General features: G+C 46.9%; 1 protein-coding gene across 1 annotated transcript in view; it reads left to right on the plus strand.

Annotated features, from left to right (window-relative positions):
* IGLON5 (IgLON family member 5) overlaps window positions 1–25,585 on the plus strand; it is a 145,336-nt gene that overhangs the window by 60,736 nt on the left and 59,015 nt on the right. The window contains exons 3-4 of the mRNA XM_088443607.1: window positions 2,227–2,346; window positions 23,406–23,537. Coding sequence (XP_088299733.1) covers window positions 2,227–2,346; window positions 23,406–23,537 — 252 coding nt within the window. The remainder of the gene's footprint in view (window positions 1–2,226; window positions 2,347–23,405; window positions 23,538–25,585) is intronic.

The following is a 25,585-nucleotide window of genomic DNA, read 5'->3' on the forward strand; positions in this document are numbered from 1 at the left end:
TGTTAATTAGAATCTGATTGGTTGCTATGGGCAACATCTCCACTTTAGTAAATATACCCCCTAGATATAATTTTATAGAATGTACAAATTAATTTGTTAATAGCTACAATCGGATTGGTTGCTAGGGGGAAAGTCTTTACTTGTTCTTTTTAGAAGTTTTGAGAAATGTCCCACCGAGGACCTGGTTCAGAGCTGTATGCAGTGCCGATGTTTTCGGAGTCGAGCGATTGTCGTCCGTCTGCGCATGCGTCTGTGTCACATGGCGCATGTGTCGAGGTACATTAGCTTAGTCACTCGCAGCGATTACGTGTTTGCAGTGTGATTGACAGACAGGGAGCATTTGGGGGAGGTAACGTGGAGTGTCGGCTAAAAACGCAGGCCAGTCGCAACTGTAAAAGGGACGTGTCGCATCCTGCGTCTGCGATCTTGACATTTTCTGCAACCATACAGTTACTTAGAGCTGCTAACATCGAAGCATCTGCGATCGATGCTGTATCTTTGCACGCAGATGAGCATCTCAATACATCTCCTGGCATCTGCGTATGGGATAGCATTAGCGCACAACTCTGAATGAGGCCCTTTGTTTGCTTTGTCAGGGTGAAAAGGATCTATAAAGAGTACCCCCAAAACATTTGGATGCCAGGAGTGGATTCTTGTTGGCATTGCTACAGTGCCTGTTTTTTGTTCTTTATTGTCAACTTTTTTCTTAGTGTAATATATTTAATGTGGGATTCATCAAATGGACAGTTATAGACCTGTTAGATGCAAACAGTATGTCCCACAATCTAGACCAGAGGTTCTCAAACTCGGTCCTCAGGACCCCACACAGGTCCACGTTTTCCAGGTCACCCAGCAGGAGCACAGGTGTATTCACTACTCACTGACACATTTTAAAAGATTCACAGGTAAAGCTAATTATTTCACTTGCGGTTCTGTGAGGACACCTGGAAAACATGCACTGTTTGGGGCCCTGAGGACCGAGTTTGAGAACCTGTGATTTAGATGGACGACCATTTGCCAAGTGAGTAGATAGTAAGTGGGGCATTCAACAGTACTTACACCTCATGGGTCTCATTAAGTGCTCGGAGCATTTGCGTAAAATAGAGCATGTTCCACCTGACGTATTTCAAAATGCTTCTAACTTAATAGCAGTAGTATTTATACCAGGTATAACCAGTGTGGATACTTACACCTAACAATAGCATAGAGATATGGGCCCTCATTCAGAGCCGGACGCTCTGAGCAGAGCGCTCGCTCTGAATGAGGGCCATCCTCCATAAAAATGGAGCATCCTCCTGGACTCTCGTATAGCTGTGGGTCACCACCCACAGCACATACGAGCGTGCAGGATGATGGTCGCGATGGTCTTGACCATCGCGACCATCGCGAGTGCGACCAGAAGCCTGTGGTCGGGGTTTTCGACCACAAGCCCTGGAGTGATTTTGGCCCTATCAGAGCCAAAAACACTCCCACTGACATCACTAGTGATGTCAGTGGGGCCGGCTTCTGACGGTAGGCGTTCCCTTGGGAACGCCTCCGTCTGGCAGGCACGCCCCCGGCACGCCCACCAAAGGGGGCGTGCTGTCAATCAACATCGACAGCACGCCCCCTTTGATCAAACACAACGAGCGAAGGAAAGTCCTTCGCTCGTCGCGTCTGGCGCATGCGCACGACGGAGCTCCCTCCGTCGTGCGCATGCGCAGTGCACACCATCGACCCACTTGCGAGCGGACAGCCGCTTGCGAGTGGGTCTGAATGAGGCCCATGGTTTGCAGTAAGGGACAGAGGGCTGTAAATAAGGGTGTGTGAGACGATCCCAGGATGCAATGGGGCTAACCAGTTGCTGCCTCAATAGTAACCTTTTGCAGCTCGCTGGGTCGTGCCTGGAGTGGCACCAGGGCAGCCTAGCGCCTTGCTATGGCTCTGGGAGTGATACAGTCTATGAAATGCAAATTTTGTGCTCCTGCGCAGTACATAATTGTGCCTCTCACGCAAACAACAAGATGTACCACCAACTCTAAGAGGTATAGTTACTAAGGTATGGGTTTTTAGAAGTGGAGATGTTGCCCATAGGAACCAATCAGATACCAGCTATTATTCTCTAGAAGGTGTTAGATAAATGATAAGTAGAATCTGATTGGTTCCTATGGGCAACATTTCTTGCACTTTAGTAAATATACCCTTAAATGTATATATATATATCGTATCTTTCTCTCTTTTTCCCAGTGCCAGCCAGAATAGTCAACATCTCCTCCAGTATCACCGTCAACGAGGGCAGCAACGTCAACCTCATGTGTCTCGCGGTGGGAAAGCCTGAGCCGACCGTCACCTGGAAGCAGCTGAGAGGTAAGGTGATCCGTGTACTCGCTCCGCGGGTACCAGATATAGTGGCGATATGTATGTAGTCGAGCGATGGTTTCGCTGCTTCGCCTACGCAAGTCTAGAAATCCCTTACTGCGTACGTTCGGACCAATGTGTACGATATCATTCGCTATTCCGTATTGTATCATAAACACTTGAAATGGGGTTTTGCGATTCCTGTGCGTATCGGGGTGGAGACTGGGAGGCGACCTTAACTGATCGCAAAAAAGGGGATGTCAGGGGCGTGTTGGGGAGTGTAATGGGTGTGTCAGAGGAGTGTAATGGGTGTGTCAGAGGAGTGTAATGGGCGTGCCAGAGTAATGGGTGTGTCAGAGGAGTGTAATGGGCGTGTCAGATTAGTAATGGGCGTGTCAGAGGAGTGTAATGGGCATGTCTGAGAATGCTGCTGCATTCTTAAATGCTAATCCAATGCTTCAGAGGTCAAGTTTAGTTGGATTAGAGGAGAGTAGCTAGAGTAGACCCTAGGCTACTGCAAATGCCCATTGTGCAACCAATGTTGATGTGGTTACAATCTCCATCGCAAATGCACAGCCTGAAAAAGGGCATCTCATCGTTGTACACTCCATCGTATAGTGGAGCACCACGGGAAGGCTGAGATTAGCATTAGTATACTCCCAGAACCACTGACTGAGGCTGCATTGCCGATCATCCTTGAGTCAGGCCCAGAAAACATTGGCTTGGCATTTCATGTGGGTACATTACAGTGTACATTTATTCTCAGAAACTAAGTTTACCTGCAGACACTACAGAGCTCACAGTATACGTACACACAGAATACACCTTACTGTCATTAAATGGCTAGCAGCACAAACACTTTTATAACTGGCTTTAATAGGCCGTGACAGCCAATGTATAATTGATGACAATATTATTCTCTGAATGCGGAGGTAGAGAATAGCTGCTGGACATTCGCTATGTGTAGACGTAATAGATAAGAGTACAACAGCAGTTTTACAGAACTCACAATGCAATCAATTCATCAATAGTAGCATAAATATCCAGAGTAATAGCACAGGCACAGACAGTGTAGCTGATATAGTAATAGCACAGGCACAGACAGTGTAGATTATATAGTAATAGCACAGTCACAGACAGTGTAGCTGATATAGTTACAGCACAGGCACAGACAGTGTAGCTGATATAGTAACAGCACAGGCACAGACAGTGTAGCTGCTATAGTAACAACACAGGCACAAACAGTGTAGCTGATATAGTAACAACACAGGCACAGACAGTGTAGCTGATATAGTAACAACACAGGCACAGACAGTGTAGCTGATATAGTAACAACACAGGCACAGACAGTGTAGATGATATAGTAACAGCACAGGCACAGACAGTGTAGCTGATATAGTAACAGCACAGGCACGACAGTGTAGCTGATATAGTAACAGCACAGGCACAGACAGTGTAGCTGATATAGTAACAGCACAGGCACAGACAGTGTAGCGATATAGTAACAGCACAGGCACAGGCAGTGTAGCTGATATAGTAACAGTACAGGCACAGACAGTGTGGCTGATATAGTAACAGCACAGGCACAGGCAGTGTAGCTGATATAGTAACAGCACGGGCACAGGCAGTGTAGCTGATATAGTAACAACACAGGCACAAACAGTGTAGCTGATATAGTAGCAGCACAGGCACAGACAGTGTAGCTGTTATAGTAACAGCACAGGCACAGACAGTGTAGCTGATATAGTAACAACACAGGCACAGACAGTGTAGATGATATAGTAACAACACAGGCACAGACAGTGTAGCTGATATAGTAACAACACAGGCACAGACAGTGTAGCTGATATAATAACAACACAGGCACAGACAGTGTAGATGATATAGTAACAGCACAGACACAGACAGTGTAGCTGATATAGTAACAGCACAGGCACAGACAGTGTAGCTGATATAGTAACAGCACAGGCACAGACAGTGTAGATGATATAGTAACAGCACAGGCACAGACAGTGTAGCGATATAGTAACAGCACAGGCACAGGCAGTGTAGCTGATATAGTAACAGCACAGGCACAGGCAGTGTAGCTGATATAGTAACAGTACAGGCACAGACAGTGTGGCTGATATAGTAACAGCACAGGCAGTGTAGCTGATATAGTAATAGCACAGGCACAGGCAGTCTAGCTGATATAGTAACAGCACAGGCACAGACAGTGTAGCTGATATAGTAACAGCACAGGCACAGACAGTGTAGCTGATATAGTAACAGCACAGGCACAGACAGTGTAGCTGATATAGTAACAGCACAGGCACAGACAGTGTAGATGATATAGTAATAGCACAGGCACAGACAGTGTAGATGATGTAGTAATAGCACAGGCACAGACAGTGTAGCTGATATAGTAAATGCACAGGCACAGACAGTGTAGCTGATATAGTAACAGCACAGGACAGACAGTGTAGTTGATATAGTAGCAGCACAGGCACAGACAGTGTAGCTGATATAGTAACAGCACAGGCAAAGACAGTGTAGCTGATATAGTAACAGCACAGGCACAGTGTAGCTGATATAGTAACAGCACAGGCACAGACAGTGTAGCTGATATAGTAACAGCACAGGCACAGACAGTGTAGATGATATAGTAACAGCACAGGCACAGACAGTGTAGCTGTTATAGTAACAGCACAGGCACAGTGTAGCTGATTTAGTAACACCACAGGCACAGACAGTGTAGCTGATATAGTAACAGCACAGGCACAGGCAGTGTAGCTGATATAGTAATAGCACAGGCACAGACAGTGTAGCTGATATAGTAATAGCACAGGCACAGGCAGTGTAGCTGATATAGTAATAGCACTGGCACAGACAGTGTAGCTGATATAGTAATAGCACAGGCACAGACAGTGTAGCTGTTATAGTAATAGCACAGGCACAGGCAGTGTAGCTGATATAGTAATAGCACTGGCACAGACAGTGTAGCTGATATAGTAACACCACAGGCACAGACAGTGTAGCTGATATAGTAACAGCACAGGCACAGACAGTGTAGCTGATATAATAATAGCACAGGCACAGACAGTGTAGCTGATACAGTAATAGCACTGGCACAGACAGTGTAGCTGATATAGTAACAGCACAGGCACAGGCAGTGTAGCTGATATAGTAACATCACAGGTACAGACAGTGTAGCTGATATAGTAACAGCACAGGCACAGGCAGTGTAGCTGATATAGTAATAGCACAGGCACAGACAGTGTAGCTGATAATCAACACTGGGACTTTACTATTTTGTCCCTGTGTCTGTTTTGTCAGTGACAGTATACTGTATCTGTGTTTTGATTTTTATTAAAAAGCTGCCAGTGCTTATTCTCTTGTTTCAGTTGCAGGACTGATTTCTTCTAAATGTTGTTACACTGTATTTTGTACACTGTAGGTTAAAATGTGTCAGATATTTAACTGATTAATTGTAATATAACTGTTATGGTCATGCACTATGTATATATATGGCATACATATATTACAGTGTAACAGAGTTGTTGTATTATGATCATGTACAGTGGTCAGGTCATGTTGGGGGTGTAGTGTCCTATGTCTGTATACAGTGTAATAGATGTGTATTATGGTCATGTACAGTGGTCAGATCATGTTGGGGGTGTAGTGTCCTATGTCTGTATAGAGTGTAATAGATGTGTATTATGATCATGTACAGTGGTCAGGTCATGTTGTGGGTGTAGTGTCCTATGTCTGTATACAGTGTAATAGATGTGTATTATGGTCATGTACAGTGGTCAGGTCATGTTGTGGGTGTAGTGTCCTATGTCTGTATACAGTGTAATAGATGTGTATTATGGTCTTGTACAGTGGTCAGGTCATGTTGGGGGTGTAGTGTCCTATGTCTGTATACAGTGTAATAGATGTGTATTATGATCATATACAGTGGTCAGGTCATGTTGGGGGTGTAGTGTCCTATGTCTGTATACAGTGTCATAGATGTGTATTATGGTCATGTACAGTGATCAGGTCATGTTGGGGGTGTAGTGTCCTATGTCTGTATAGAGTGTAATAGAATTGTATTATGATCATGTACAGTGGTCAGGTCATGTTGGGGGTGTAGTGTCCTATGTCTGTATAAGGTGTAATAGAATTGTATTATGATCATGTACAGTGGTCAGGACATGTTGGGGGTGTAGTGTCCTATGTCTGTATAGAGTGTAATAGATGTGTAGTATGATCATGTACAGTGGTCAGGTCATGTTGGGGGTGTAGTGTCCTATGTCTGTATACAGTGTAATAGATGTGTATTATGATCATGTATAGTGGTCAGGTCATGTTGGGGGTGTAGTGTCCTATGTCTGTATAGAGTGTAATAGATGTGTAGTATGATCATGTACAGTGGTCAGGTCATGTTGGGGGTGTAGTGTCCTATGTCTGTATACAGTGTAATAGATGTGTATTATGATCATGTACAGTGGTCAGGACATGTTGGGGTGTAGTGTCCTATGTTTGTATACAGTGTAATAGATGTGTATTATGGACATGTACAGTGGTCAGGTCATGTTGGGGGTGTAGTGTCCTATGTCTGTATACAGTGTAATAGATGTGTAGTATGATCATGTACAGTGGTCAGGTCATGTTGGGGGTGTAATGTCCTATATCTATATACAGTATAATAGATGTGTATTATGATTATGGCCAGTGGTCAGGTAATGTTGGGGGTGTAATGTCCTATGTCTGTATAGAGTGTAATAGAGTTGTAATATTATATCTGGTGGGTAATGTTGTTCAGATGTAAAAGTCAAAGTACAGGAGAAGTTATAACTTTTAATTCTGAGCTGTAAATGTACATTTATTTCGCCATCCTGATTACGTTTGAATAGTGTAAATCTCTGGCATATTGTTTCCACATCTGTTTTCTGGATTAATACCGGATATTGTGGTGTAATACAATATGTTTGGATTTAGAGCAAGTTGCTGGCTGATTGCAGCTGTGATCCCATCTAGTAGGGGATATTAGCAGTACACAAAATATGTAAGCAGTACAATAAGTACATCTGGCTTACTGCATGTACTGGGCTTTGTACATTCTAGATGGAGTTGGTCAGTGGTTTCGATGGGAGGTGTAACGTGTACACTAGTTCTCGCAGGGTGATGTTTGTGCTGAGATTAGCTGTAGCTGGGCAGTGACGGATGACGGCTGATCGGTAAAGCACTGTAATAACGCCGGTAGATGCTGGGAGCTTGGACTGGCGTAGTTGCTGTTAGAGACACATATAGATGAGCCGAGTACATTAATGGAAGAGCGGCAGTATAGAAAGGCTCTCATACCTAGTCATCCCCCAGCATAGACAGAGGGCTGCTGAAACCATACATCAGGAGACAGACAGCAGCAGTGTGATGCATTATATTCATACATTATCAGCGAGCCATCGCTTTCTTGATGTATTAGTGTAATGCATTAAAGGTATACATCATCCCAGGCCGCTGACGTTGATGTATGGAGCAAGAGGAGTGCCAGGAAGTTGGGAGAGCCAGCTAGATGTAGGCCAAGAAGACAGGAGGCTTTCCCATTTATTTTAAGACACTGCATACTGTAGGTATTATTTATTAACACTTTCATTGCATTTCCTTTCGGAAACTGCTCTGGCGGACGAGGATCACTATGCAGACTGTACACAGGTCAGTCACTGCCTGATGCTGGAGCGTCAGGATCACTATGCAGACTGTACACAGGTCAGTCACTGCCTGATGCTGGAGCGTCAGGATCACTATGCAGACTGTACACAGGTCAGTCATTGCCTGATGCTGGAGCGTCAGTCTTTGTCGAAAAAGACACAAAGGGGCTTATTCTTGCTCACACGATGCTGCGACCGCTTTATCATCTCAGCAAGCAAGAGATAACTCTTCTGCGATGATTAAAGTACAAGAAATCCCGACTTATAAACATGAGGGGTCATCTTCCTTAGCCGGAAAAAAAAAAATCCAGGTTGTTCTTTGCTTTCATATTCTTCTTTTGTCACAGTTGGTTTATACCATATCATTGCGCCAACTCTAATAAGAATAATTCAGATTTTTAATGGGTGGTCTGCAAAACACGCAGATTTTGCTGTGCCCGAAGCCTGTCATTCTGATTATCAGTTCCACATGCTGGAACTCGGGTTGGTACTAGTCCCTCCTTCAAGTTTATAGCCACAAACATGTCTTCAGGGTTCTATCAAGTTTTATAGAGTGACTTTCTCACACAGGGGCCATTATGTAACAAGCCCGTTCGTCACTATTGGCCTGATCTGACGTGGGTGACGCTCATTCATCAAGCTCTGAAAATGGAAAGTTTTCAGGGGTTGACTGCAGGAACTGACACCATCTACTGAGAACTCTATCCTGACATGGCCATAACAGCACACGTATTACCATGCTCGCTATATAGACTGGGGAAGCCTTTGTCGACAAAAGTCGGTATAGCATAACGCCGGCTAGGGGAACGACCGCTGATAGCGGTGCTGTTGCTGATAGTAAACCCTTTGATATATTGGGTGAAGCATTACAAATGCAGCTGACAATAGTCTTTTTTTACATATTGATAAATGAGCTTCTTAAACTCCCATCATTAGTTTCCAGCAATTATTTATTATGCCACGTGTATGTGTGGAGGAACATACCGGAGATATTATATATGGCTGGAACTTTGCACCACTGCAAAAGTCTACTTTGTAATTGCAACATATTCCATGGCATCTTCACGCCTCACCACATAACACTTTATCTAGACGCAATGACTGTAGCTCTTTGGGCCCTAGCAGGACGCAAGGTTACCCTGGACTAGTACCACCCACCCATAGCGTATGTAAGTCACCACTGAACTGCATCGGGGAAGAGGAAGATCGGCACTGGGCACATCTGATGACCGTGTCTTTCTAGGTAGCAGGGTGTCTCTTGGGTGCCCTGCAAACTGTAAAAGGGTACAGTCAGGGTAGAGGCTCTGGCCCCTCACCCCTCTGGCAGCACCAGTCCACGTAAGTACGTTATTTAGGGCAGGTGCATAGAAGCAGTCACCAATATTGAGCAGCTGAGCTCAGCCGGTACTTGTTACGTAGCTTCTTTGTAGCCCTGAGGGTAACATGACCACCTGGCTCTCATATGTAGCATCAGTAGTGGTCTGAGGGCATTTGCCCCTCCCGCACTTGCTACTCCTCCTCTTCAGCCATGAATTTTCAAGCGACTAAATACCCCTCTCCCCCTGGGCATTACCCAAAGAGTGTAAGTAAACAAACGGACGTGAGTATGGCGAAAAGGGTCATTGCTGCATCTCGATTTGAGTCACTTGAATGATGGCAAAACACACTGCACCACTGAGGGGGCACCACTACGCCTCCACCATCAATGGTATAAAGACGGAGAAGCACCACTACCCCTGCTCCTATCCCTGCCCCTCTGTACTTGCTCCACATGTCCTGACGCGCTCCCACCCTGGCACTGCGCACTACCCCCTTCTCACTGGGGTGCTCTGCCGCAGAATGAGGGAGGCTATCTGTAGTGCTTTCCTGCCACAGACTCTGAAGAAGCTGTCGGTAAACAAAACGCATCAACAGGTCTCATTGCTGGGAATGGATAGGTGGCTGCTTTGCTCCTGTGAATGGACCCTCGCTGTCTCTATGCTTCCTCTTAAACGGCCCTCCTGAGAGGTTGGGTTCAGGGCCGGCACCCTCTGTCGCCCTGCACAGGATTGGGGACGAAAAGATCCCCATATGGGGGGAAAAGTGTCCTGGTGGGTTAAGTCAAACCCCATCACTGGGGTCCTTTCCCGTGCCCTCCCTCTGCTGCAGGCCTAGGCATCCTTCAGTCTCCTACACAGCAGAGCCTGTTCCAGTGCCAGTCTGTGCTTGTTGGGGAAAGGGCCTTTTATAAACGTGCTATTCTCTGCGGTCACTGTACTCTGCAGTTTTCTCTTCAGCAGACACTGAATAGGGCTATTAAGATCTTCAGATCCAGAAGGCCGGTAAGCCGAGCTGTAAGCCCTCCACTGTGATCCCATTGTATGTCCCCACCCGTTACACCGCGCCATTCACTTCCCATGAATACACAGCTTTCTGTGCAGTCATTTCTCATCCTCTATGTGTTGTCAGATACCAGCTTTGCTGTCTGTGTGAGCAGCAGTCATTGTTAATCTCAATTTATCCCTCCTGCACACAGAATCCGGCACGAACTCCGCGATAGACTCAGCTTCCATTACCGATAACAGCTCCACCTCCCGTATTATACACATGATTGTGCCCCGTTCCCTGCTCCACAGGCTCACACAGCATCCTTACAGCTATCACAGCCGCGCCATAGCGTCTAATCTCTCTTGTTTACTAAAAACAGCCGTGCGTGCCGTGTCTCTCCCTCTGCAGAAGGCCGGGGACAGGCCGGCTTATCGCATGTTAATGACAGATTGCAGGGAGGCAAAAAAATGGCCTCACGCGCATACATTCTCCGGCGTGTTACGCTGCCTCGATCGGAATTGATTATTCTCTGGCTTTTATGCTTGTCTCCTTCCACTCTCTGTCTGTCTCTCAGTGGGGGAAATTTACACACACTGGTGCACTGTGTGCAGAGGTGTTTTACTGCACAGCATAACATCTGAGTCATAGCATTTCTCTAGTGCGGTTTAGGAAATAATAGCAGGTTGCTATAGGTTACAGCGCCTGTGCGCCAGTTTTTTTTATGGCTGCTCCCCCTTTTCCTGTTTTAACCGTCTATCTTCGTATGGTCAGTGCTTCTCAGGGAGACTTTGGTTTTGCCTTTTAAATGATTGCCACTTTAAAACATCACGCACAGTCGCCGGGGCTTCGCCGATGGCTGCAAGTCGCAGGCTATTGCATTCCCCTCTTCATCTAAACCAATTTCCATACCTCCATTCAAGGAGAAGGTGTGGGGGAGGCTCGATTACATAATTTGGATCATCAAGTGGGCGAGGTGATGTGTAAAACATACTTCCCAACAACATCACACAGTAAGGGGTATCCGGATAGAACAGGGATGGGGAACCTCAGGCCCGGGGGCCGTATAAGGCCCTCAGAATCATTTGGTCTGGACCTCTGAGCTTTTTTCTGCTAGTCTCATCTGGCTAGCAGGGTGCCTAGGATGGCACCCTGCAGCCAGAATCTATGCAGCAGTGCCGCCTGGAGCATCCTTAGGACGCTTCAGAAGGTCACACCGCTGACCTTACTGCTCCCCAGAGCATCCTCAGGATGCTCCGGACATTGCTGTACTCACCGGTGATTGTGGCCACGCCCCCGTGTGACATCACACAGAGGGGGCGTGGCCTGCACCGGGCCCGCGAATAATGTTATATATAAATCAAAATGGCCCTTGCCAGAAAAAAGGTTCACCACCCCTGAGATAGAAGATTGACAATGTAAAGTTTGACAGTCAATGGGTCGACACCAGATGGTCAACATGCAATAAGTCGACAGGTACAAAAGATTGACAGTACAGATGGTTGACAAGGTAAAAATGTCGATAGGGTCAAATGATCTACACATATACTGTATAGTCACCATAAAAAATGGTCGACATGTGTTTTTATGTTTTTTTTAAATTTATAAGGGTTAGGGTTAGGCACTTGGAGGGTTAGGGTAAGGCACTAGTGGGAGGGTTAGGGTTAGGCACTTGGAGGGTTAGGGTAAGGCACTAGTGGGAGGGTTAGGGTTAGGCACTTGGAGGGTTAGGGTAAGGCACTAGTGGGAGGGTTAGGGTTAGGCACTTGGAGGGTTAGGGTAAGGCACTAGTGGGAGGGTTAGAGTTAGGCACTTGGAGGGTTAGGGTAAGGCACTAGTGGGAGGGTTAGGGTTAGGCACTTGGAGGGTTAGGGTAAGGCACTAGTGGGAGGGTTAGGGTTAGGCACTTGGAGGGTTAGGGTAAAGCACTAGTGGGAGGGTTAGGGTTAGGCACTAGGGAGATGGTTAGGGTTAGGCACTAGGGAGAAGGTCAGGGTTAGGGACTAAGGAGAAGGTTAGGGTTAGGAGTAGGGTTAAATGACAAAAAAATATGTCGAACATTGTTTTTTGCGACCATTTAAACCTGTCAACCTTTTGACACTGTTGACCTTCTGCGCTATTGACCTTTTGTACCTGTTGCATCATGTCGACCATCTGGTGTCGACCCATTGATTTTCAATCTTTGTACCACGCCGCTGCCAAGGATTGTTGCCATGCCCAGCCAGTCAGGGATGGCCAACATATGGTTCACCTTCGATAGTTTGAACCATCGATTGGCATCACTACCGTGGGACACGTGAATGTGGCGGACCAATCAGAAAGTGAGGGTGCATGTAATCAGGACATGCTGAGGGGTGGGGCTAAGCTCCGCGCGATGGGAAAAAAAAACATTGTCACCATCAGACCTCTGGGGAAGAAACATCTGACCTCCGCCATCGCTAGCAAAACCATTGGTCATCGGTGACAAACCATTAATGGTTGCTAACTGATGCCCATCCCTATTTCAATGCTGTGCACAACATGGCAGTTGTGCATGGCACCCATTTGCTGCTGACATGCCCATATCTCCCAACTGTGCCGATTGGCGGGACAGTCCAGATTTGAGGGCTTTGTCATGCCTGCAGTTTTGGAGGTATGTTCCGTTCAAGTGGTGAATGGGTGGTAGCGCACCTGCCCTTGTGTGTTCGCTAGTCAAAGGAAAAGAAATGGAAGAGATGGTGGTCCAGCATGTCAAAAGTCGATGCCCTACATGTGTCGCCACTTGTGAAACAGTACAGCTGGGACACATGTGTAAATCTTCCATCAGTCATTGTTCACTGAGGTCGGTTTATTTGGTGATGTGATTTGCACCACTACGACACGTTCCACCGTGCTTCCAGGGAGCAATCTTCAGAGAGACTCTCCTGCTCCCTTGTTTTATGTGCCCCCTAAACCATCTGCATTTTAGGTGCAATATTAAAAAACAATAAATCCCGGCGCCAGTCCCTATTTACAGTCGTATACGGGTAATGTAGGGTTACAGCAAAAACTAAACAAACTATGTAGGTTTGAGATTGAAAAACAATATAAATGGACGAAAGTATGCGCTACCCCTATATGTAGTCTCACCCCAGATAAAGTATAATCATACATATGATATATAATATGTTAAACCAATTGAGACAGATATATTAAATAAAATTGGAATAACGTATGTTATCCTATGAACATACTAAAATAAGTGTGTCAATAAAAATATATATTTAAAAATAATCCATAATCACATTAATAAATAAACTTAAATAAAAATGAAAATAAACATATTATCAGCTAATAAAATATCACAATGAAACAGTGCGGCAGAAAAGTGAAAAAATGTTGCAGATCCCTCGAGTCCATTTATAAATGAACGCACAAAGTATCTGCTTTTGTATTTAATCCAAGAGAAAGAAGCCTCTTATAGAGATGCAACTAATCAGAAATGATCCGGCAAAAAATCGTCTGACTTCTCCCATGTACGGGTATATTTGCACACACACACAGTGCTTGGTTTCAATGTTACTTAAATAGGCCGCTGGCTATAATGTATCGTGTACGGTTCTGAGCAAGAAATTTGTAAATGATGCAGAGTAACCAGTCATGGTATTCTCAGAGATTCAGTTGCCCACCCACTTGGTGCATAATACACGGTCTCAAGGCAATGCGAGAGCCGAAAACTGCCAGTCAACCAGGCATAAATAACAGCCACACTTATGAGGGTTATCCATTTAGCGATTTAAACAAGCGATTGCACGATAACCAGGGGCTGGCTGGCAACTTTCAGGCTGGGGGGCAAACCCAAGTGAGTGGCCCCAGGTTTGCTAGAAAAAAAACACTCATTATGCCATATTGTAGTGCCCCAAAACACAATATGCCACATCGTAGTGCCCCCAATACACAATGGCAAATTGTAGTGCCTCCCCGATACACATTCCACATTATAGTGCCCACTGATACACATTGTAGTCCTCCAAGTACACATTATACCACATTGCCGTGCCCCTGATACTCCTTATGCCACATCATAGTGCCCCAATACTCATTATTGTAGTGCCTCCCCGATACACATTCCACATTATAGTGACCCCGATACATACTATGCCACATTGAAAAGCACAAGCCATTTAACAGGGGATTTTGGGGGTCATTCAGACCTGGTCGTTAGCGCCGATGCACTCGGACCAGGTCGATGGCCCCCACAGAGCATGCGCACGACGGCGCCGGCGCCGTCGTGTGTATGCGTGAGACCCGCTACGACCGACAGCGCCGGTCGTAGCGGGTCTCAATCCAAAGGGGGCGAGCTGTCGATGTTGATTGACAGCTTGCCCCGTTTGGAAGGCGGGCCAGGGGGGTGGCAGCCCAAACGGTGGCGTTCCCATGGGAACGCCTACCGTTTGGGGGCGGCCCCACTGACATCACTAGTGATGTCAGTGGAGAGCTTCCGGCTCTGACAGAGCCGAAAGCTCTCCGGGGCTTACGACAAGGGAGACCCTGCCCTAGTTAACCCACAGCCATACCACCGCAAAGGAGGACGTCTTAAAAATTCAAGATGTCCTCCCCTCATTCCGACCCGGCCGCACGCTTTGTGCGACCGGCTCTGAATGAGGTCCTATGTCCAGCTTAGACCCTCCCACATACACACGCATAAAGCTGTTGTGAAACTTACATGTCACAACGGTTCTGTAGGGCATCAACTAGAATGCCAGGATGCCGCATAAATCTCAGCCACTGACAGCGGTGTGTGGAGAGGGGGTGGTGGAGGATGTTTAAAGCTTGCCCAAATATGTGCCCCTGAGCGTAACACATTCCTCAGTCCGAGTTAGGATCGAGCTGTCCTCCTGGTCTTTGAAGTTGCCGTTATACTGTGGTGAGCCAGCTGGTGCTAATTCTCTGCACAGGCAAAGTGAAAGAAGCAGAGTGTCCAAGAAAGCCTTGTCTTGGCTGCTTCACAGAGCCCGGGGCAAGAGACGGGGGATACAGGAGTCTCCCATCCCCACTGAATATGACAGCTGTAGACAGGGCCGTAACTAGGGTAGTGCGACCTGCGCCATGGCACAGGGCACTGCAGGGCAGGGGGGCGCTGTTTGGGCCTGTCAATTTTCCTGTTTATTATCATTCTCACTTGTAGCTTCCTCTTCTTTGATCCCCAGCATCTCCTGGTTGCCCCAGGAGTACCCCTATCTCTTCCCTAGCCCTTCCCGATGAGGCCATGGCCCTTTTTCAGGTGCACTATCTCATGTCCCTATTTAAAAAATGGGGGGTGGGCGGCAATGCTGTCTCTGGCACAGGGCACCAATAAGTCTAGTTAAGGCTCTGGCGGTAGACAACTATTGGTCCAACAGGCTCTGTGTCAATGTGGCCTATCGGTTGTCACCCTGCCATCACAGCATCATCCGCTCTGCTCAGGGAGCCGCCAGTGATTGTCCTTACAATAACTGATAAGGGCAGAGGCAACTGGGAGACGTCAAAGCAGGGCAGAAGCTGAGAGGAAGTGACCGAGCCATGGTGCAGCCACTCTTCTGTGATTTTTAATGGGGACTGACAGACACAGCCAGATCTTATTGGCTGCAGCGCATCATTTAAATATGCACACAAACACATACAGCATATGAATACCTATAAAAATATACATACATATATATATATTTATACATACATGCACATCAGTGTGCAACCCCCAATGGCTCCCACTGCGAGGGAGACAGGACAGTCTAAGGAGAGGAAGATTGGCCTCCAGGGTTAGTATGGGAGCGATGGGGGGGAAGGTGGGTGTTGGGACGGAACCGTGATGGGGTGGGGGTCGGGACATGGCCATGACGGAGAAGGAGGCGGGGTGGAGGAGGAGGAGGACAGCAGAGAGGGAGTGGGACCATCCAGATAAAAGGTGGAGCAGAGCGAGGGAGGGGTTTGGGGTTTCGGATACTGAGGTGACCAGGTGGTTAAACTATATAGGCAGATAAAGATGTATATTGTTATATCTATACACACACATATATACACACCACAGCCCACAAATATATGATTATATATATATTTATATATATTTATTGTGTGTGTGTGTGTCTATATAAGTATATATATTTATATATATATATATATATATTATACATAGACACACCACAGTCCAAAAATATATGTATCTGCTTCAAAAATATAATTTCTATAAGTAATTGCATACCAAGTTGTAGCAGCAGCCACCAGGAATCGACACCCCAATCAGCAGCACTGCAGGACTGACACTGGAGTCAGGAAGAATCAGTCATCCAGATGGTTGAGCAGTCTCCACGGAGCTGATGCTGAGCTCCTGTTTGTACTTGGTTGTAGGTGACGTCACACAGAGACGCCAGACGCTATGCCGCACAGTGAGGGCCGGGCTAGTGAAGCCTTCCATCCACTCCACTGCACCGCTCCGTGATGTCTGAACTGTGGGTGGACGGGAGGTTGGGAGAGGGCGGTGCTGCCGGTGTTTTAGTGGGCGGGGCCTTGGACGGCCGCTGGGGAGGCAGGCTGCAAAAGCCTGTCTCCAGCCAGCAGGCATCCATGCAGCGTTTGGCGGCAAACAGCTGGAGGCCCTACAGGACTGAAATAGTACCGGCCCGGGGGGAGATGGCACCCTGCCCCCACCCAGCCCGCCAGACGATAACGATGTCGTTATCGTGCAATCACTTGCAATTCGAGGATGCATCGGACATGTTTTGGACGGAAGCGACCTGCGATGCGCGTGCCCGCGGGTCGCTTCCGACATCCGACATCGCCCGTACATGCAGGTCAACCAAACGATCTCGTCAGGTTCTGCATGTGCAGGGACTGAACGAGTGAACATTCAGTCTAGGCACATCACTAGCTATACAAACGACAGCACGATTGCAATGTCGCAATCGTGCTCTCGTTTGTATATCGCTAAGTGGGTACCCCCCATTAGATCGTGTATCTCTGGTAATCAGACCACGTTCACCTGTTGTCTCTGTGTGTACTCACAGAAGATTGGAATGTCGTTGTGGGGGCCCCCTTATTCCCTAAGATCCAGAGTCCTGTGTGTTCAGCCGGAGTGTGTGAGAAAGCTTTAGCCGGATAAGATGAGCGTGCCGTTCAGCGAAAGCCGGAATCACAAGGTAATACAACTTGAATCAGGTGCAACGTTGCAACAGTGTATCAGGGCTGTATCAAAAAAGTGTCTCGGCTAACGCGTTTCGTCATACACCATGTGACATTTTCGGTGCGTTTCTAAAGCAGGATAAGCGCACACATAAAGGGATGTGAAAGTAAAAATCGTGGTGCCCCATGAGGTCGGACACATTTGTGCATTTTATTGCATAATCTGTCTTATAAATAGAAATTTTCTATTTCATTAACATCAATGGGAATGCAGTGAAGTGCGGATACATTTCCACATGTGCGTTTAGTTTTTACAAGATAAAAACTCACTGTTTTGTCACAGAAACATATTAGAGAGAAAGAGATTCAAGTGTTTATAAGTGCAGCCAAACCTATTTAAAATGCCTAAATAAAAGCGATGAGGTTTATGTGAATTTCTACTTTAATTTGAGTGGATTGCAAAGTAACTATGTACTGTACATGGCATAGGATGTTCTAAATAGCTATACTGTCTAAATGTTCTAAATTGCTATACTGGGGTCTAGTCATTATCACCTAATTTCCACAAAAGCAGGTGAAAATTAACATTTTCACCTGCTTTTGTAGAAATTAAGTGTCCAGAGGCATTCAGCAAAAAGGTAATGTAGGAGATATCGCAGAAATCTCTTGCTTACCTTTCACTCCCGGAATGGCCACTGTCCCCATACACTAGTATCACAGATATCTCCTGCTTACCTTCCTCTCCCAGAATGGCCCGCTGTCCCCATACACTAGTATCACAGATATCTCCTGCTCACCTTCCTCTCCCAGAATGGCCCGCTGTCCCCATACACTAGTATCACAGATATCTCCTGCTTACCTTTCTCTCCCAGAATGGCCCGCTGTCCCCATACACTAGCATCACAAATATCTCCTGCTTACCTTCCTCTGGCGGAATCGCCCGCTGTCCCCATACACTAGTATCACAGATATCTCCTGCTTACCTTCCTCTCCCGGAATGGCCCTCTGTCCTCATACACTAGTATCACAGATCTCTCCTGCTTACCTTCCTCTCCTGGAATGGCCCGCTGTCCCCAAACACTAGTATCACAGATATCTCCTACTTACCTTCCTCTCCCGGAATGGCCCGCTGTCCCCATACACTAGTATCACAGATATCTCCTACTTACCTTCCTCTCCCGGAATGGCCCCCTATCCCCATACACTAGTATCACAGATATCTCCTACTTACCTTCCTCTCCCGGAATGGCCCGCTGTCCCCATACACTAGTATCACAGATATCTCCTGCTTACCTTCCTCTCCCAGAATGGCCCCCTATCCCCATACACTAGTATCACAGATATCTCCTGCTTACCTTCCTCTCCCGGAATGGCCCGCTGTCCCCATACACTAGTATCACAGATATCTCCTGCTTACCTTCCTCTCCCGGAATGACCCGCTGTCCCCATACACTAGTATCACAGATATCTCCTGCTTACCTTCCTCTCCCGGAATGGCCCGCTGTCCCCATACACTAGTATCACAGATATCTCCTGCTTACTTTCCTCTCCCGGAATGGCCCTCTGTCCTCATACACTAGTATCACAGATATCTCCTACTTACCTTCCTCTCCCAGAATGGCCCGCTGTCCCCATACACTAGTACCACAGATATCTCCTACTTACCTTCCTCTCCCGGAATGGCCCACTGTCCCCATACACTAGTATCACAGATATCTCCTACTTACCTTCCTCTCCCGGAATGGCCCCCTATCCCCATACACTAGTATCACAGATATCTCCTGCTTACCTTCCTCTCCCGGAATGGCCCGCTGTCCCCATACACTAGTATCACAGATATCTCCTGCTTACCTTCCTCTCCCGGAATGGCCCCCTATCCCCATACACTAGTATCACAGATATCTCCTACTTACCTTCCTCTCCCGGAATGGCCCCCTATCCCCATACACTAGTATCACAGATATCTCCTGCTTACCTTCCTCTCCCGGAATGGCTGCTGTCCCCATACACTAGTATCACAGATCTCTCCTGCTTACCTTCCTCTCCCGGAATGGCCCACTGTCCCCATACACTAGTATCACAGATATCTCCTACTTACCTTCCTCTCCCGGAATGGCCCGCTGTCCCCATACACTAGTATCACATACATCTCCTACTTACCTTCCTCTCCTGGAATGGCCCTCTGTCCTCATACACTAGTATCACAGATCTCTCCTACTTACCTTCCTCTCCCGGAATGGCCCCCTATCCCCATACACTAGTATCACAGATATCTCCTGCTTACCTTCCTCTCCCGGAATGGCCCTCTGTCCTCATACACTAGTATCACAGATATCTCCTGCTTACCTTCCTCTCCCGGAATGGCCCTCTGTCCTCATACACTAGTATCACAGATATCTCCTACTTACCTTCCTCTCCCGGAATGGCCCGCTGTCCCCATACACTAGTATCACAGATATCTCTTACTTACCTTCCTCTCCCGGAATGGCCCACTGTCCCCATACACTAGTATCACAGATATCTCTTACTTACCTTCCTCTCCCGGAATGGCCCCCTATCCCCATACACTAGTATCACAGATATCTCCTGCTTACCTTCCTCTCCCGGAATGGCCCGCTGTCCCCATACACTAGTATCACAGATATCTCCTGCTTACCTTCCTCTCCCGGAATGGCCCCCTATCCGCATACACTAGTATCACAGATATCTCCTGCTTACCTTCCTCTCCCGGAATGGCCCGCTGTCCCCATACACTAGTATCACAGATATCTCCTGCTTACCTTCCTCTCCCGGAATGGCCCCCTATCCCCATACACTAGTATCACAGATATCTCCTGCTTACCTTCCTCTCCCGGAATGGCCCGCTGTCCCCATACACTAGTATCACAGATATCTCCTGCTTACCTTCCTCTCCCGGAATGGCCCGCTGTCCCCGTACACTAGTATCACAGATATCCCCTACTTACCTTCCTCTCCCGGAATGGCCCCCTATCCCCATACACTAGTATCACAGATATCTCCTGCTTACCTTCCTCTCCTGGAATGGCCCGCTGTCCCCATACACTAGTATCACAGATATCTCCTACTTACCTTCCTCTCCCGGAATGGCCCCCTATCCCCATACACTAGTATCACAGATATCTCCTACTTACCTTCCTCTCCCGGAATGGCCCTCTGTCCTCATACACTAGTATCACAGATATCTCCTACTTACCTTCCTCTCCCGGAATGGCCCGCTGTCCCCATACACTAGTATCACAGATATCTCCTGCTTACCTTCCTCTCCCGGAATGGCCCGCTGTCCCCATACACTAGTATCACAGATATCTCCTGCTTACCTTCCTCTCCCGGAATATTATCTTATATTTACTGTGGGAGCATTCGCCAGCTTCAGATGGCGGTTGCTCCCACACTCAGCAATCACCCCTCTTCTTCCCTATGGGAAGGAGTCCCGGGTTGGTGCCCGTGTCTGGCTCTTTCCGCTGGATGCCGGGGCTTTGTTCTCCTGCGGCTTCACTGCTACTTACGGAGCAGTGAACCTTAGCACTGCCGAGTCTGACTCGGATGGGGTAGTCCATGAGCTGGCAGTGGTGGAGGTTCCGTTGCGGCACCTCGTATGCCGGCTTTTGCTCACACCAATGTGTATGAGCTGAAATTTAACTTATCATTATACAGACATATTCTGATGTACTTGTGCTGTGCAGCTGTGTAATATTAAATGCAGGGACCACAACGTGTAGAACTGGGATTGCCTGCGAGGTGAGGGAAAATTATTGCACAACAAGACTTTATTCTGCTAAGATAAAACTCTCATCCTCTTATTTATAAATGGGTTGAACAGCAGGTGATATCCCCTCGAGATCTCCGTTTTGCCTTCTGCAACAATAGGACTCTGGAATGGTGTCTTCTAAGTATTTTTAGCATGTCCTTCACCTCCGCCGTGCGCATTTCTTCTAAAGTTTTTTAACTCTTTTAATCTCAACATAGAGACATTGTGAAGTCAAAATATTGGACCAGTTTACAGGGGTTTCCTGCACTAATAATATAATTGTTTTATTATTATTTCAATATCTGAAGCCTTTCCAAATCCTTCACCAGCAATCTTTACAATTTCTTTACTATTTGTGAAATCATTTTGCCAATTTCAGCTCTGATTTCATGTTTGGGTAGGAGGTTGTTTGACCAATGTTAAGTGCTGACACTACCGTTAACATGGCCTGATTCAGACCCGCTCACGAGCGCACAACGCTCGCAAGCGGGTCGATAGTCCCCCACTGCGCACACCGGTGCCCGCTCCGGCATGCGCATGCACGAGACCCACCAGCGACGGGCGCTCCGTTGCTACAGGTCTCACACCAAAGCGGGGCAGCTGTCGATTGTTATTGACAGCTTGCCCCGTTTTGGAGGCGGGCAGGGGCTGTGGCTGGCCAAATGGAGGCGTTCCCTAAGGAATGCCTGCCATTTGGGGGCGGGCCCACTGACATCACGAGTGATGTCAGTGGTGAGCTTCCGGCTCTATTAGAGCCGAAAGCTCACTGGGGCTTGCGGGAACAAGACCCTACCACAAGGGTCTCATCACAAGCCCCGATGGTCGTGACCATCACCTGGCCGCTCGCTAAAGCTGTGGGTGGTCACCCACAGCTTAGCGAGCGGCCAGGAGGCCGTCTTTAAAAAAAACAGGGACGCCCTGATTCAGAGCGAGCGCTCTCAAAGAGCGTCCGGCTCTGAATCAGGCCCACAGTCCTATACTGCTAGGCTCTTAATTATGGGGAGTAAAAGACTAGTTTTACATAGCGGAAATGTCACAACAACGTTTTGATTTATAAAGTACCTCTCTCAGCCCCAGAGACACTTTTCCTGTTTTCGATTATATTTTTGAGTAGTGATTAGTCGTTAAAATCCTGGCAAAGCTTTTCAAACCCTAACTATGCTGAACTCTTGTTGGCAGGCAGGGGAGGAATAGCGGGTCAGCAGGCCCCATAGCAAAATTTGGGTTGAGGTCTACTGTAGCCATTCTCTCCTCCCAGGCCCCCTGTCCCTGTTCTCAATGGATCACAGCTTGAGCTGGATTTAAACCCCATGGTATACTTGTCCATTTTCAAGAGGATAGCATCGGAAGATCCTGGGGTTGGGAGGGAGGAAGCCATGGCCCAGGAATCACATCATGGTGGCCCCTCTGTAAAATTCTGTGATTTGTAGCTTTGGAGAGTGCGGGGTGGGTCAACGATAATGCAATATGCAACAAATCGCACCATCAGGCGCCAAGGAGGCTGATCCGCTCTCCTGGATTGCAGGAAACCTTCCCAAAATTCCGGAGTCTGTCAGACATTCCTTTAGAGTAGATGCTCCCTGTAGACCAAGGCAAGATACTGATTTGGACCCCTCCACACGTACCAAGGTAATCTGGGTACTTTAGTGCCCACTGAGTACCTAGGTTGACTAATAAATGATCCAGCTATGAGCAGAGTGTGGGCCTGTTTTGGGCAGTCACCTTCGGAAGTGTGGGCAACCCATCCCGTCATGGCCAGGCCCTTCTCACCTCCAGGCCCCTTACAGTTCCACCCCTGTTGCTTAACAACAGATTGGCTGGAGTTTAATAGGTAGGCCCCACACACAGCTGCTACTGTTTCAGAAACTGTATGGAATTGGTCAAATGTTTTCAAATAATAATTTTTTTTTTTTTTATATTGGTAATGGTAATTTGAGTAGACACTTTTTTAAATGTTTTTTTATCTTGTCGGTGGTAAAAAAGAAACTGTAAAAAAAGTGCATCATTTACTTCCTGGCCGCCCGTCACCTAGAGGTATAAGAAACTTATTTTCTATCTTGGGCTGAAAGTTGCTGCCCCTTCACTTGAGGTGATAACTTTCATGTTGTGTTTCTGTGTTGTAAGTGTGTGTTTGTCTCTCATTCCTACCCGACAACCCTCATTCCTTCCCTCCCCCAAACCCTTCCCCTCCCCCCTTCCCCCCGCAGAGGGCTTCTCCAGCGAGGGCGAGCTCTTGGAGATCACCGAGATAAACCGACAGCAGGCGGGCGAGTACGAGTGCATCACGTCTAATGGAGTGTCCCCCCCTGACAGCAAGAAGGTGCAGATAACCGTCAACTGTGAGTGCTGGTGGAAGGTGACACGCTGATTATAACATGTGTGGTAAAATGTAGCATCACCGTCATTTCTCACGCTTAAGGAAAACACAGGGAAAATTATCTTTTGCAACTAAGCCCCCTCTCTCAAAGTTCCCAGAACCTGGGTCTCTATCGTGTCAATGCTACTCACTCTCATTGGTGTTGGTTTCTTCTCCATCCATAAAAGCCTGGAGAACTTTTAAAGTTTACAGGATGCACGGTACAGTGGCTAATGTAGACAATTAGATGACTTTGCCCAATTAGATGTAATCATATAATTTCAACTTTGTAACACCTTCAAATTTTTCCAAATTTTTATGGCTGGAAAATATACCATTACTGGTGCCAAAACAGCTCCAAAATAGGAGTGACTGTGGGCACCCCTAATTATAGCAGAGAGGGCATTAGTAGAGGTTAGAATTAAGTGTCTCTCATGGAATTCCCTAATTGTACCCCAACTACAAACATGACCAGAATGAATTAATACGGTCCACATCCCAACTCGAATTATGTTTTCCGCTCTTGCTCCCTGTGCTTGTGCGATGGTGGCACGTTAGCCAGGTGATGTGCGCTGTCCGACAGTTGATAGGTCAAGTGTGAAACTGATCTACAGTATAGATCTGTTCTTTTTGCCAGTAGATTCGGCTCCTGGCAACACTGGCTGGCTGACCCCGGGAATAGCCGAAACATGGATGCGCGACATCTTGCGTCACACATGCCATGGGTAGCCAATGCCTAGTCTAAGTGTTTTTGGTGACCGCTTTGAAGCTGGAGACAACCCTAGGGAGCTAGCACCTTTAAGATGGTCCTATTATTTTTTGTTTATATTAGTTTGACCTGAAGTTTTCACTAGCCACTTGGGTGACCAAATTGGTAAGAACCATCCATTTGACACTCTGGCTCAAATGCCGGATCACGTCCGGATTAGAAAGACGATCGCACGCACAGGCCAATACTCTAGCAGCCATCTTCCAATAGCAGTTTCCAACAACGCCCAATAGTAACCTAATTGATGCCTGTTGGATTATCGCCTGGCCTTGCACTCGTTTTGCACCCGTACTTGCTGCGGCATGGATCCAGTCGCGGTATGTGTGGCCATCTTAGGTCTGAGCCCGGTTGAACTGTGCCGTCCACGTAGATAGATTTGAACAAGAGACGAGAATACTCTCAGCTACAGTAGCCGACAAACGCACTGCATGTAATGTAACCGTATACTAGCAAAAGTCTCAGGTTAATTGCGCACTTTTTGTTTTTAAGGCCAGATATTATCCCATCTAGTTCCATAAAGAATAAAAGAGATGGATTATTTATTTACAAAAGGGCCATATCTTGCTATCCTGGAGTCGTGAAACAAAAGCTAATGCAGGCCAAATGGCAGGCATAAAGTAATGTAATTTTACAATAACTAGGTGAAATGCTCAACTGTATCAGTCACTGAAAGTGCAGGAAGGCGGCTCTCCCCGGCAGTACAGGCAGAGCCGAATGGACCGCTTCTTAAATTTGTCTCTATATCAGAAGACAGAATGCAGCAATCAAACGTGATCCCAGCACAGAGACTGAGAGCAGTCTGTAACATTAAGCACCGAGGGAAACCCGTTATGAGCGTTAAGCAAATAAAAAAATAAAAAAAATCAGAGTTACATTGTAAATATAATATTCTTACCTCGGTAATAACAGAGTATGAACCAGGCACAAATCAACGGTTCCGACCGCACCAACCTGCAATCTTACATCTATAATTTAACAGCCAATTAAAATGTTCTCAATTGAAACAATAACATAGGAATTTAAAGGAACACTGCCTTAAACACTGTATCATTTACATAAATGTTTAACCATAACCTTTACTAGCGTTCTCTTGATTGCATCCTCCTAGCTGTTCCAAGAGAAATGTTGGAGCAGGGGAAGAGATTCAGCCAATTGATATCTGTGGAAAATAATCCCCAAAAGTTTAAAATAGACATTATGGCCCCAGGAATTTTCACTATTATGACGACCTAGTATGTTTAGGACCCGACGCATGCCGTGGC

Source organism: Taudactylus pleione, unplaced genomic scaffold (genome assembly GCF_031769625.1).
Source record: "Taudactylus pleione unplaced genomic scaffold, aTauple2 ptg000332l, whole genome shotgun sequence".
NCBI lineage: Eukaryota > Metazoa > Chordata > Amphibia > Anura > Myobatrachidae > Taudactylus > Taudactylus pleione.